This window comes from Triticum aestivum, chromosome 1D (genome assembly GCF_018294505.1).
Source record: "Triticum aestivum cultivar Chinese Spring chromosome 1D, IWGSC CS RefSeq v2.1, whole genome shotgun sequence".
In the NCBI taxonomy this organism is placed as follows: Eukaryota; Viridiplantae; Streptophyta; class Magnoliopsida; order Poales; family Poaceae; genus Triticum; species Triticum aestivum.
The window spans coordinates 33,149,745-33,164,513 of NC_057796.1; the positions used below are offsets into that span (position 1 = coordinate 33,149,745).

At 48.4% G+C, this 14,769-nt stretch overlaps 1 protein-coding gene and 1 pseudogene across 1 annotated transcript; both read left to right on the plus strand.

The window, feature by feature from the left end:
- Positions 1–631: 631 nt before the first annotated feature.
- LOC123157421 (LRR receptor-like serine/threonine-protein kinase ERL2) lies at positions 632–1,587 on the plus strand (the record flags this gene model as incomplete). The annotated part of the gene is given in 2 exon segments (XM_044575702.1): positions 632–1,369; positions 1,372–1,587. Coding segments are annotated over 2 exon segments (954 nt in total), but the record flags the coding sequence as incomplete, so codon positions are not given.
- On the plus strand, positions 1,577–3,052 carry LOC123180101 (MDIS1-interacting receptor like kinase 2-like; annotated as a pseudogene).
- Positions 3,053–14,769: the final 11,717 nt, after the last annotated feature.

The window sequence follows — 14,769 nt, forward strand, 5'->3', positions numbered from 1 at the left end:
ACAAAACTATCTTCCCTCGATCTCTCTTACTACAATTTGTTTCTACCATGCCTAGTAAAGTAGGAAGACTAGGGAATTTGATGAGCATCTCCATTTTGCATACTTGCCCCATCTTGTCTATTTGGACCTCGGTCACAACTCTCTCTCGGGCCTAATCCCATCAAGCATTGGCACTCTAGCCAAGCTTGAAAACTTGGATCTGTCCGGCAATGACCTGAACGGATCTATCCCAACATCCCTAGGTAATTGTACTAAACTTACCTCCATCGATCTCTTTTACTACAATTTTTCTCTACCATGGCTAGTACAGTAAGGACGAATTTAATGAGCCTCTCCACTTTCCAGACTTGCCCCATCTTGTCAATTTGGAGCTCGGTTATAGCTCTCTCTCGGGCCTAATCCCATCAAGCATTGGCGCTTTGGCCAAGCTCGAAAACTTGGATCTGTCCGGTAATGACCTGGCCGGATCTGTCCCAACATCCCTAGGTAATTGTACTAACTAACCTCCATCGCCCTCTTTTACTACAATTTGTTTCTACCATGCCTAGTACAATAGGAAGAGTAGGGAATTTGATGACCCTCTTCACTTTGCAGATTTGCCCCATCTTGTCTATCTGAACCTTGGTAATAACCTTCTCTCAGTCGGAATCCTATCAAGCATTTGTGCTCTCGCCAAGTTGGAATACTTGGATCTATCCCGCCATCCATGGGTAATTGTACAAAACTAACCCATCTTGATCTCTCCTATAATTTTTTGTCGCAAGGATCCATTGGAAGCATAAGAAATCTAACGAGTTTACATTACCTAGATCTTTCCAACAATCAAATAAATGGTTTCCCTTCGACCATTTTGAAATTAGCCTCTCTAACAACACTGGAACTTGGATCCAATCAACTTAATGGTCTATTACCACCAGAGTTAGGATCACTTGTTCTTCTCTCACATCTGAATCTTTCCAACAACCGGATCATGGGTTCCATTGGAAGCATAGGAAATCTAACAAGTTTAGAATTCTTGGATCTTTCTAACAATCAAATAAATGGTTCCATCCCTCCAACCTTCTGGAAATTTATCTTAGTTACAACACTGTCACTTGATTCCAATCAGCTTAATGGCCTATTACCGCCAGAGTTGGGATCACTTGTTCTGCTCACAGATCTGAACCTAAGTAGCAACCTATTTCTAGGAAATATTCCACCTGAGATAGGACATTGCCACCTTTTATCATCGTTAATCTTATCAGACAACTTATTGACAGGAGAAATACCACAAGAACTTGGGTATCTCACCAATATATATGAGCTAGATTTGAGTAGAAACAATTTAAGTGGTGCCATCCCAACGACTTCTTCTAATCTTACGCAACTGTGTATAGACTAAAATTATCATAGAACTATTTGGCTGGCAGAGTTCCATCTACCGCTGCAACATTGATCTCACTTGACCATAATATAGATTTATGCGGCGATTCCTATGACTTAAAACCGTGTGAAACACCGAAGCTCAACATGGAACACCTAAACAGAAAACATTCACGTATGATACTTCTTGTTTTTTTGCATCCTTTTCCTTCGCTTGCCTCTTAATAGCAAGCATCATGGTTGTTTGTCGGAGAAAAAAGTGTGTAAAAAGTAAAAGCAAAAGCAAGTCTGGAGATATACTTTCTATATGGAATTTCGATGGAAAGATCGCATTCGAAGACATACTCGGTGCAACAGAAAATTTTGATGAGAAATATTGCATTGGCATTGGGGGCTATGGAACTGTCTTTAGAGTTGAGCTTCAAGGCGCGGTTACCTTTGCCGTCAAGCTCCTGCATTCAATGGAAGAATTCAAAGACGAGGAAACATTTCACGCTGAGATTGAAGTGTTGACTAAAATTAGGCACCGATGCATCGTCAGGCTATATGGATTCTGTTCACACTTCCAATGCAAATTCCTCGTGTACGACCTTATCGAGAGGGGAAACTTATCATCCATTTTGCACAAGCAAGAGCTAGCAAAGGAGCTGGACTGGTCAAATAGAATTGCTATTGTAGCGGACGTAGCTCAAGCTCTCTCCTATTTGCATCATGATTGTGATGATCCTATTGTACACGGGGACATAAAAAGTAGCAACATTCTTCTGAACCGATATTATAAAGCTTATGTCTTGGACTTTGGCATGGCGAGGAAGCTGAAGCATGGTTGCTCAAGCTGGAGCACTATCTTCGCAGGGACATGTGGCTATATAGCCCCAGGTACTCACTGATGGTCTTAATCTATCCGTATCCATCGATGATATGAACATGCGTTCCTGAAAGGGAGAAATAAAAACAGATTATGTTTTGATATACTGATTTTTTATTACAGAATTGTCATCCACCATGGTGTTGACCGAGAAGTGCGACGTGTACAGCGTTAGTGTGGTTGTGTTGGAAGTTGTGATGGAAAGCACCCATGTGATCTGCTCCTTCCGTTCTTCTGCCGAACAGAGCAGCTGATGAAGTTCAATGATATCCTGGATCGATGCATCGCAGCGCCGTCAACCATTCATGAGGAGAAGGATGTCATTTTGGTTGCCTTGGTGGCCTTTGCTTCCTGCAAATCAATCCCAAAGCCCGGCCAACAATGCAACAAGTATATCAGGCACTGACAAATAGAAACCGCCCAGCTTTAATGCCCAGGCCCCTTCAAGAAATCAGCCTGCAAGATTTGCACGATTATTGTGGTATCATAAAGAATATATGAAGCTATAAATAGCTAGTTTCCGTGTTTCCAAAATTATATATTTTCCACCATGTATTTGTATTTGTGTGTAGAACTCAAGGACAACAGGGTGGATAACAAGTAAAATACATCCTTTGTACATTGACTCGGTAAATTGGTACTTGTAATTTCTGTACCAAAAATCTCATGGTTTGCGAAGACTTGGATGAAAATATATGCATTCCCATTATCTTGGGCTCTTTATTCAATTGAAGTGGGTGGAATTGTGAAAAGTGGATGCATGCATCATTTTTTAAAAGGGGAATTGATACATTATGTTTTGTGGAAACTGATGATACAACACCTGGATGTTTAACAGACAAAACTTGAAGCGACCGAAGTTTTTCAGCGCATTGCTTTGTTTTTCAACCGAAGTGTACATATGCGCATTGCTTTGTTTTTTTACTGATCAAGTATATTTTCGATAAAGGGAATATATTAATATCGCGATGATATCAGATACACCCAGCCTCTGCACCAACAAGATGCCAAAAGACATCAGGGATGTGTTAAACAACATGTCCACCACTTATGATTGGCTGTCACGTATGGAGTTCGGCTAGGAGTCCACCTCAACCGAAGCTATAGACTAGGGTTGTTATGATCTTTCTCTTATCTATTGTAACTATCTCTATCTCTTTAGTCTATCTCTTGGACCTCAAGTCAGGATCCTAATGATGTACTCAACTCTTGTACGCTATGCGGGAGTTGCGCCCCGATTCTATATAACATGAAGTCATCGCCCTAGGCAGGGTACGACGTTCTCTCACATGGTATCAGAGCTAAGAGGTCTTGAGTTCAAGACTCTGCCAACGCAGTATTATAAAAACGATTCTGCGGCCTACATCGAACCCACGTCTAAGGACTAAAATAGTCTAGACGTGAGGAGGCGTGTTGAAATATATTGCCCACCTCCCTCCATCAGTTCAGACTTTGGATGAGTTGGCTGAAGCATGAATTCAATAGGATGCACACAGCCAATAAATAAAATAAGAGAAGAAAGAAAACAAAGACCCCGTCATGGTGTTGAACCACTCGCAACAATAGCACTCTAACCACCACCGAAGACAATACCTGTACAACAAATGAGATTCTCCAAAAGCAACGCCTTCAAGAAGGAAACAAAGCACAAGCATTATCGTCGCCCGATCGAAGATCTCGAGTTTTCACTCTGGAGAAAGTCCGACTTCCAAAACAATGCCTTCAACAAGGTCATTGCCAGATACAACCAATAAAGGCTAGACCTTGGGTTTACACCCTGAAAATTGTGTCTCGGTACTCGAGCAGCACCACCAAGAATGCAGTCCACATGTGTTGCCATCCCCGCTTGCCAAGGCTGCTGTTGCAAGTCACCAAACACCTGACACACAAGAAGAACACCTGTGATGCATTGTCTTGAACACAACCAGTACCCTCTGCCAACACCAATCTCCGATCGCAGCCATCATGATTTCTATGTCAGTTTCATGAAAATCTATATTAAGACATGTCCGATGATGACAAGAATGCGAAGCTTCGCATCTTGCCCAAATAAAGCCACTTTGGCTGAAGATAAGGGCGCGCATGACCACATCGATTCTGCTCTAGATATCCAGTAGCGCCCCGCGCCAAACTGCGGAAATCTCTAAGGGGTAGACCGGAACTCGATGGCAGCCAAGTCGAGGAGGCCGACATGAAGCAGATCGACGCCTTGGTGCTCGAAGAACAGCATGACCCACCTTGATTCTTCGGAGCAGACCAAAAGCCCCCACGCCGCCATCCGCCACCCAACGGGCCTGACCGAGGAGTACAGTAAAGTAAAAGTGCCAGACGGGTTCCTGAAATCGAAATCACTCTGTGTCGCTCCGGTTTGGAGCTGAATTGCGCTATAGCTGCAGGTGTGTATAGTTCACAGCCTCCGGACAGTTGGAGGCGACTTTCATACGAGTAAATCAGCCGCTAGCGCTAAGGCATTTTTGAGCCAGAAATATCTTTTGGAGGACATGAACCAAATCTCCAAGGTAGCACCCAACCTCATCGCCGCTGAGCTGTCAGTACTTGCAGGCCAATAATGTGCATCGTCTTTGTTTTTTTAGGGTGCGGGGAGCAGGTCGGCTTTGCTGAATGCTGATATACTGAGGCTTTACAGTGGAGCTGAATTACAAAGGCAAAGACTTGACCAAAAACTGAAAAATACATGCAGAATTCACTACGGCCAAGAGCAGCAGCGAACAGAGCATCAAGACAAGCTGCGATCAAGCCGCCGGAGGTCTTGCACAGCCAGAACAGCATGGCCGAAGCCACCCGACGCCAACAATTGCCGTGGACATGAAGAGACCGCTTGAAGGAAACCACCGACTTCACCGCCCGCTGCCACGGGCCACTGCCGGAGGGGAGACCACTATCTCCCCTTCGTCTAGACCGTGCCAAACACGCGGATGCCCACCACCAGCTGGCAAGCCAACCAGCAGCCAAGTCAGGAAGCCGCTGAAAGATGCGGAAGGATCCACACGCCAGCACCAACGCCGGCAACCAGGGGAGCCGAGCACCGCCGCCGCCACCAACCACCATGCACCAGGCCCGCAACCCCTAACCTGAACGGCGCCTCCAAGGAGGACCGAGACGCCCGAACGCCTCCGCCTTCCGGTCAAAAGGCCAAGACTTTCGCCCAGGGACGAAGGGGGAGGAGGGGAGCAGATCTGGAAGCTCGACCCGCCCTCAAGAGGGATAACGACACCGGAGCGCCGCCGGCGTCGAGGTCGACTCGGAGTCGACCAGGGGTTTCCCCCATTCCAAGACTCCACCACCCCATCCTCGACGGTCAGATCTGACAGGCCAGCCACCAGATCGGCGAGATGAGACCACCGCGAGGGGAAGGGGCCAGGAGGAAGAAAAGCAACCCGCCGCTGCATCAAGACCTCGCCGTCCTCACGCCACCCACGCGGCCGAAGAGGACGGCCAGCCCCCAAGCGCGCCATCCACCGGAGAGATCGACGCTGCCATCTCCACCCAGGGCCGCCGCTCTGGCTTCCAGAGCCCCTCACATGGACGCGAGGCAGCAGATCCACGCCGCCACGTTCACCGGAACACACGCGGCAGTCGACGGGCTCCTCGGGTGGCGGCGGGGAGGAGGGAGGAGAGGAGTCCGCGGCTAGGGTTTGGGGGGGCACTCCCGTGTCGCCCGAGAGGGGCGACGCGAGATAATAGTTCACCTGTTTTATTCTGCCTTTTCTTGTAATATTCTGTTCACATTGGCCAGTGAAGGTCTTGGACCTGAAGCTCTCACAGTCCAGATATAGCTCCTACATCTGGATCAGTTTGAGATTGAGAAGGAATTTTCTTTTACTTCGGAGGGTGCTGAAGCTTCTGCCTGAGCTCTGAACGTAGTTGTCAACATGGAAGGAAGAGTATTTGCTTTGCACAAACATGGGCGGCTGTTACACTGATACATAAACATGTTTCGCAATGTTGTTTATGGCCTACAATGACAGTTAGTGATCTGAGAATGCGCGACTTCCTCGAATTGTAATCGAATGATCAACTCACACTCAATGCATGCTGTTTATGGCCTACATGCTGAAATGTTGAATTACTAACATTTGCATTAGGAGGCAACACCCCATTGTAATCGAATGATCAACTCACACTCAATGCATGTGTGCTCTCTAAATGAAAATAGTGTGCCCAAAGAGAATTGCAACAATCTATATATACACCGTGATTGAATGGCAGGAGACGGAGCAGTATAAGGTGCTTGGAATTATTATGATATGCATCTGCTGTTGGGAATCATTTTCTTAAAAAGACTTGGATAAACAACAGTTTTTTTACCTGAGTTTTTATTTATTTTGAGATATTGGAGTCCACCAAATCCAGTGAAATCCTTTGTCGCCATGCGCTTCTTGTTCTGGAAAGCAATTCCTAGTTATAGTCCAGTTTTCTCGTCCACCTTTTTGAACAGTCATGTTGGTACTCCGTGTGAATTTATTTGGCAAGAGTTCTGAAACGATGGCATCAGTCTATGACCACATTCCGTACCACTTGATTCTGCAAGAGGTTCGGAATGGGTGTAAAGAGTGTAGCAAGGGTTGACATGTGTGTAATTTGTAGTGAAGAATGTGAGTGACAAATTTGGTACCCCAAAATGCATAGGACCCGCCGTTTCTTCTAGTCAAATGGTTCTTCTCGACTAGAACTCCATCACGAGTAAAAAGGAGTACTACCTGAAACAACTGTGAAGTAACTCGACTTTACCTGTAAAAAATGGAATTTTAAATACAATTCATAGCGATGCCCAAATAGTTTCATTCGTATCACATCTCAGCACATTACGGCTGCAACTGAATATTCAACTTGATCCCTATTAACTATTCTTAGAAGTAATTCGTACGATAACAGTAGGTTGAAAACTGAACCAGGACAAAGAAATAAAGAAATTCGGTTTCGCATAAGTAGGTCGGTGCAGTACTATGCTTGCCTTACTATGGAGCCGATCCTGCTTGCCTTACCATGGCTTTCTTGTGCCTCAAATTCTACGCAGACGCCACTGGATCGGCAGGCAGAGGCACTTCTCCAATGGGAAATTTGGCCTATTCGGAAGAGGGATCTATCATCTGGACTCATGGGAAATGGAAAGTAGCCCCTGTAACTGGACTGGAGTGGTGTTAACTGCAGCACTGCCGTGCCTCGTGGCCGTGATTATCTTTGCTGTCAAGCTCCTCCACTCAATGGAAGAATACAGTGAGGAGGGAACATTTCACGCCGCGATTGAAGTGCTGAAATATGTGCTTTACTGAACTTACATGACGGTAGCACGATAGGGCGTAGCTCAAATTCAGCTTGCTTGTCTACAGACGCAACCAATTCTTTTCAGTTATGTTGAGAGCAAAGCAGCAAGGCATATGCAACATTCAGAGGTAGCCAAAACCTTCATCATCTAACTTGAACCATATATGCACAACAGAGGAGTATACTGGCTTCTAGATGTATTGCCATTTGGATTTCTTTAGAAAAGGAGGAGGACCGGGCATTTGGATTTTTTTAAAAAAGGAGGAGGACCCCCGGCCTCTGCATCTAGACGATGCATGCAGCCACTTTATTAATTATTTATACAAGACTTTACAAAGTCGTACAACAGTAAGACTAAAGTCACCGTCTAGGTAACATCTGTCGCTACTCCTTTCCAAATAATGAAGGGGTGCCGATAGTCTGGGCCTAATACCCAGGCCCGGGCCAAGGTACATGCAACTCGTGCCGGCGGCACAGGGCCCACGATTTGCAGGGGCCCTGTTGGGGATATTACCACTGGGCGTAAACCGGCCAGGAGAGGCCGGGTTAACCTCATAAGTAGTTCATCTGTATCTGAAGCCCATGAAGACAGACGGTGACGCTTCATGAAGGCCCAGGGCCCAAAGCCGGTTTAAGGCCTGTAGACACAAACCGGCATTGATATGTAAACTTGTGTTGTAAGATAGAAGTAGCTGAGACCGAGCCGGACACGATTATGAGCCGGCCTCGGAGTCTGTAAACCGAAGGGCGTCAACCCATGTATATAAGGGGACGACCCGGCGGCGGTTCAAGGACAACAGACAACAACTCGAGACTCAGGCAAAGCGTATTCGCTCCCTGGTCATCGAAACCCCATCAATTCCATCACAACTAGACGTAGGCTTTTACCTTCATCGTAAGGGGCCGAACTAGTATAAAACTCTCTTGCGTCCCTTGTCCACTTTAACCCCTTTAAGCTAACCCGTAGCGATGGCTCCACGACTAAGTACTTTCTCTAGGATATCTGCCGTGACAAAACCACGACAGTTGGCGCCCACCGTGGGGCTATCGCACGATGGTTTCAAGTTCTTGGAGGGCAACTTCGAAGGACTCAAGGGTTACGCTGTGGGCCGGATGACCAAGAGTCGTCGCGGCAAGCTCTACATCAACGATGCAGGCTGGGGCCCCGAGGCCGGCTCAATCGAGTACGGGTATCGGGTCCCCTTTGATGGCATACACGTTTTCATTGGCAAGATCGGCGAACCGGGCCCTGAGCCGGACATCTGCACCGACCTCGTCGAAATGGCTCAGCGTGCGAGATCTGCCCGGGTCAAGCCTGTCATGAAGCGTGCCTTCGTGGGAGTTATCCATGGAGGGGAATCTGAGGATAGATCGGAATCTGGTGGTGAGACCGTCGTTTATTCCGGCGACGAGTCATCGACTGGAGAGACCGAGTCGTTATATCAGTTACAAGATGGCCGGATTAGGGGCTGTTCCGATGGCGACAGTATTCCGGACCCCTTTGATCTTCCAAACCGGGTGGCGATCTTCATGGCCGGCACGCAACCAGCGCTCCACTCTTCGACCGCAGCGGCGATGATTTCCGGATCAGCAACGACGGCAGCGGCTGGGGCAGGAGGCCCTGTGCGACCGCCAGCTCAGGTTCTATCTGATTTATTTGACGCGTTAGCAACGCTGATGGCGGAGGTTAACCCGGCGGATCAGGATGCACACAATGTGGAAATCGCAAAAGTAAAAGATCAGATCACCCAGGCCAAAATCGACTTAGCAGCTGAGGATACCAGGATAGCCGCGGAGCGGGCCGCATTGGATGCACAAGCGTACCGGATTATGCTGGATCAAAGTGCGTCAAACGAAGTCCTGAAGAGGAGGCATCGATCTCGCTTGCCACCGGTTTATGACGCTAGAAATCTCTTTAACACCCCAGGAGCAGGGACCAGTAATCCGCTGGTGGTAAACCGGGCGGAGGCACCGGGGGCAGGGGCGCCGGTTCAGCCACGTTTGGCGGATCCGCCTCGTTAGAACAACATTGTGGCACCACATGTCCTCATGCCACCGGATCATTATTCTAACCCGATGGACAACATTGTCGCTGCCGCTTCACGGCTGGCGGCCATCCCGATCGAAGGCGATTCTCCGGCAGCGGTCGAGACGCGTCGGGTTAAGGAGCTTCTTCAGACAGCATTGGTTCAACATGAGGCTTATTCATATAGTCGCGATCGGATTCTTCCACTCCCCGTCCAAGCCGGAGTTACAATAGGCGTATGGATGAACCGACAGTATCAAGCAATGCGCGGAACCGTGATCCGCCCCGTGGCCATAACCCGGCGGGTGGTGCTGGTGATGCTCAGGAGGTGGTGGACCGGGCTCGGGCACGTAGAGAGGCCGTGTTAGCGGCGCAACACGAAGCCCGTCAGCTTACTCCGGTTCATCCAACCACATCGGTGGAACCAGGAGTTACCTCTAGTTCCTTGGGAGTGCCATGTCTTGTCCCAGTGTTGCGCAATGTGCGTCTGCCCAAGGATTTCAAGGGCCCGCGCAAGGTGCCGAATTACACCGCTGATTTATCCCCTGAAACATGGGTCGAAAGCTATGAGATGGCCATGGAGATGCTGGACGTGGATGATGCGGCATGTGCGAAGTACTTCACCATGATGCTAGAAGGAACGGCCCGCACTTGGCTAAAGAGCTTACCGGCTAATTCTGTCAGATCATGGGCCGAGTTGAGAGCCCAGTTTATTCAGAATTTCAAGGATACATGCAAGCAGCCCATGTCGATTGTGAACTTAGCTGCCTGTGTCCAGGAGGAAGGAGAGTCAACAACCCGTTGGGTGCGCCGGGTTTCGGAGATATTGCACTCATCGGACCGCATCAACGCTGACACCGCAGTTTTAACATTGGAAGGCAATTGCCGGTTTGAACCCCTGAAGTTGAAGTTAGGACGGCTCAAACGTCGTCGTAATGACATGGGAACCCTCATGGCTGCACTGGTGAAGTATGCCGACTCTGATAGTACCAAGGATCCCGAGTCTGGTGATGATAAGACAAGGAAGGGAAAGAAGAGCGGCAACGCCAAGGGGCAGCACCCCAACCCGGGGGGTCATGGAAACGGCGGCAAGCGTAAAGCGGACCATGGTTTAGACTTTGTGGCTAACACTAATACACACGACAAGGGCAGCGGCGTAAGGGTAAACCGCCCTGGCGCAGTGGAATGCCAAATCCTAATCCGGACCGTTTGTCGTATCTGTTGAACCAGCCCTGTCCAAAGCATGGGACGAAGGAGGAACCGTCCACACACCTCTGGAAAGATTGTTACATCATGCAAGAGTTCAAAAATTCTGATTCTTTCCGGTATGATCATGGATCAGGAGGTGGTTCGGGCTCTGGCTCTCATGGGCCGGGTTATGGCGGAGGAAATTCCGGTTCAGGATTCCATGGCAATCAGGGTAATCAAAGTGGCTATAATCATCAGGGCAATCAGCAGCAGCAACAGTCAGGTTACCAGAGCAACCCAAAGCAGTTGAATAGCAGACAGTATCATGTCTTCACCACTAGCTTGGACAAGCGCGATCAGAAGCTTCATAAAAGGGTGGTGAATGCCGTTGAACCGGCCGTGCCCCGTTACTTGCACTGGTCCGAGCAGCCGATTGTGTGGAGTAGAGAAGATCATCCACCCCAGGTTGACAATCAGGGTCATCCGGCTCTGGTGGTGGCACCTCAGGTGGGAGGTTATAAGTTCACTAAGGTACTCATGTATGGAGGGAGTAGCATCAATATCCTTTATTATGAAACTTTCCGTCGCATGGGGTTAATAGATAAAAATCTTAAACCGTCCAATACGGTGTTCCATGGTGTGGTGCCTGGTAAGTCGGCATATCCTGTTGGTAAGATAGCTCTGGAGGTGGCTTTTCGAGATGAGCATGACTCAAGATCAGAAACCTTGACCTTTGAAGTGGTGAAAATCAGCAGCCCGTATCATGCCCTATTTGGACGTCCAGCTTATGCTAAGTTTAAGGCACGGCCTTGTTATGTCTATCTGCAGCTCAAAATGCCGGGTCACAAGGGAACTATAACCGTGCATGGGAGCCGCAAGATTGCTCTGGAGTGTGAAGAAGGTGATGCGGCTTATGCTAAGTCGGTTTGTGCAACAGAAGAGTTGAAGTTTTACAAGGACAATGTTGATCCGGCAGATATGACTTCGTTGAAGAAACCAACTACAGAGCATGATCCGGCCCTGAAGTTTAAGTTGGATGATGAGACTAAGCTTGTTGACTTCGTACCTGGCGATTCGTCCAAGCAGTTCAGCATCAGCGCTAACTTAGATCCGAAATAGGAAGGGGCGCTCATCGAGTTTATCCGTGAGAATCGGGACATCTTTGCATGGAAGCCTTCTGACATGCCAGGTGTACCAAGAGAACTCGCTGAGCACACTCTCAATGTTGATCGTAAGTATAAACCGGTCAATCAATTTCTCCGCCGGTTCAATGAAGAAAGACGCAAAGCTATTGGAGAAGAAGTAGCTAGGCTCTTGGCGGCTGGATTTATCGTTGAAGTATTCCATCCTGAGTGGTTGGCTAATCCGGTGCTGGTCCTCAAGAAGAATGGCACTTGGCGTATGTGTGTGGACTACACAGATCTCAACAAAGCTTGTCCAGCAGATCCTTTTGCCCTTCCCCGTATTGATCAAATTATTGATGCTACAGCGGGTTGCGAGCGTTTAAGCTTTTTGGATGCATACTCTGGTTATCATCAGATCAAAATGGCAGTTAAGGACCAGGAGAAGACAGCCTTCATAACTCCCTTTGGAGCCTTCTGCTATGTGTCCATGCCCTTTGGGCTCAAGAGTGCCCAGGCGACTTATCAAAGGTGTGTGCAGAATTGTCTGCATAAACAGATCGGCCGCATTGTTCACGCCTATGTGGATGATATTGTGGTAAAATCAAGGAAGAAGGAAACATTGATTGATGACTTGAAGGAAACCTTTGATAACCAGCAGGTTTATAAAATGATGCTTAACCCGGCCAAGTGTGTCTTTGGTGTACCTGCAGGCAAACTCTTGGGCTTTTTGGTGTCTAACAGGGGCATTGAAGCTAATCCGGAAAAGATCAAAGCCATCACTTCCTTGACTAAACCGAAGTGTATCAAGGATGTTCAACGCCTAGCAGGCCGGATTGCCGCGTTGAGCCGGTTTGTCAGTCGCCTTGGCGAGAAGGCCATCCCTTTGTATCAGATGCTGAAGAAAACGAATAACTTCATCTGGAGTGACGCCGCTAGTGAAGCATTTGAGGACTTAAAGCGGCAGCTGGCTAATCCGCCGATTCTCGCTGCTCCGGTTGACAGAGAACCATTGTTGCTATATGTAGCAGCTAACGCTTGGGCTGTTAGTGTGGCTATTGTGGTGGAGCGCAAAGAGGTAGGAAAGGAATATCCGGTTCAGCGGCCGGTTTACTATATCAGTGAGGTACTCATTGAGTCCAAGCAGAGGTACCCACATTGGCAAAAATTGATGTATGGGGTTTTTATGGCAAGCCGGAAGCTTAAGCAGTATTTCCAAGGCCATCCCATCACGGTGGTCAGCTCTACTCCTTTGGGAGATATAATCCAGAACAGGGAAGCAACCGGCCGGGTTGCTAAGTGGGCTATCGAGCTCGGGCCTCACAGGTTGAAATACATGCCCCGAACGGCGATCAAATCTCAGGCACTTGTGGATTTCATCAATGATTGGACAGAGTTACAAGCGCCAGAAGAGAAGCCGGATCATACTTACTGGACTATTCATTTTGATGGGTCCAGGCAATTGGAGGGCTCGGGGGCTGGAGTTGTATTAACTTCCCCACGAGGTGATAAGTTTTGTTATGTTCTCCGTTTAATGTTCCCTTGCACTAACAATGCAGCTGAATATGAGGCTTTACTCCATGGTCTTCGGATGGCTAAGGAGATGAATCTCAGCCGAGTTAAGTGCTTCGGTGACTCGGATCTGGTGGCTCAACAAGTGTCCGGCACTTGGGATTCCAAGGACCCACTAATGGCAGCATATCGTCGTGAGGTGGACATTGTTGCAGGTCACTTTCAAGGTTATCAGGTGGATCATGTGGACCGACGGAAGAATGAAGCGGCAGACGCTTTAAGCCGCCTGGGTTCCCAACATAAACCGGTTCCACCTAATATCTTCCTGGATGTTTTGCATAATCCGTCCGTCAAGCTCCTTGGCGAGGAGGATTTGGCTGTTCCTGATCCGGAGGCTCAGTTGGTGGCGGCTCTTCATGTTATCCCAGATTGGACGGTTCCATATCTGGCGTATATAAACCGGGGCGAGTTACTAGAGGATGAAACTTTGGCCAGGCAGATAACCCGGCGGTCCAAGTCCATGACTGTTATCAATGGAGAGTTACATCATTGCAGTGTGACAGGGGCATTTCAACGCTGTGTGTCTCCTGAGGAAGGCCGTGAAATTTTGCGTGAGATCCACGAAGGAGATTGTGGTCACCACGCCGGTTCAAAATCTTTGGTGGCCAAGGCGTTCCGTCACGGTTTCTATTGGTTGACAGCTCATGCTGATGCCGAGGACTTGGTAAAAAGATGTGATGGTTGTCAGAAATTCTCAAGGCGCGCTCATGTACCAGCTCAAGAATTGAGGATGATTCCAATCACCTGGCCGTTTGCAACTTGGGGGCTGGATATGGTTGGGCCTTTCAAGAGGTCCAAGGACAAGAAGACCCACCTTTTGGTGGCGGTTGATAAGTTCACAAAATGGGTAGAGGCAGAGCCAGTTAGTAAGTGTGACGCAGCCACGGTGGTTCAATTCATCAAAAAGGTGATCTTCCGGTTTGGCTTTCCACACAGCATTATGACAGACAATGGTACCAATCTGTCAAAGGGTGCCATGAAGGAGTTCTGTCAACGTGAGCACATCCGGCTTGACGTATCATCAGTGGCTCATCCCCAGTCCAATAGTCAAGCAGAGAGGGCCAATCAAGAGATCTTGAGAGGCATCAAACCCCGGCTTATGGTTCCTTTGCAATGGACGTCGGGTTGTTGGGTTGAGGAGCTACCTTCAGTGTTATGGAGCATCAATACCACACCCAACAGATCGACAGGATACACACCGTTCTTCATGGTTTATGGAGCGGAAGCGGTTCTTCCTAGTGACATCCGTCATGACTCACCTCGTGTAGCGGCATACGTTGAAGCTGACAACGAGAAGGCACGGCAGGAAGCTCTTGACCTGTTAGATGAGGAGCGTGACATGGCGG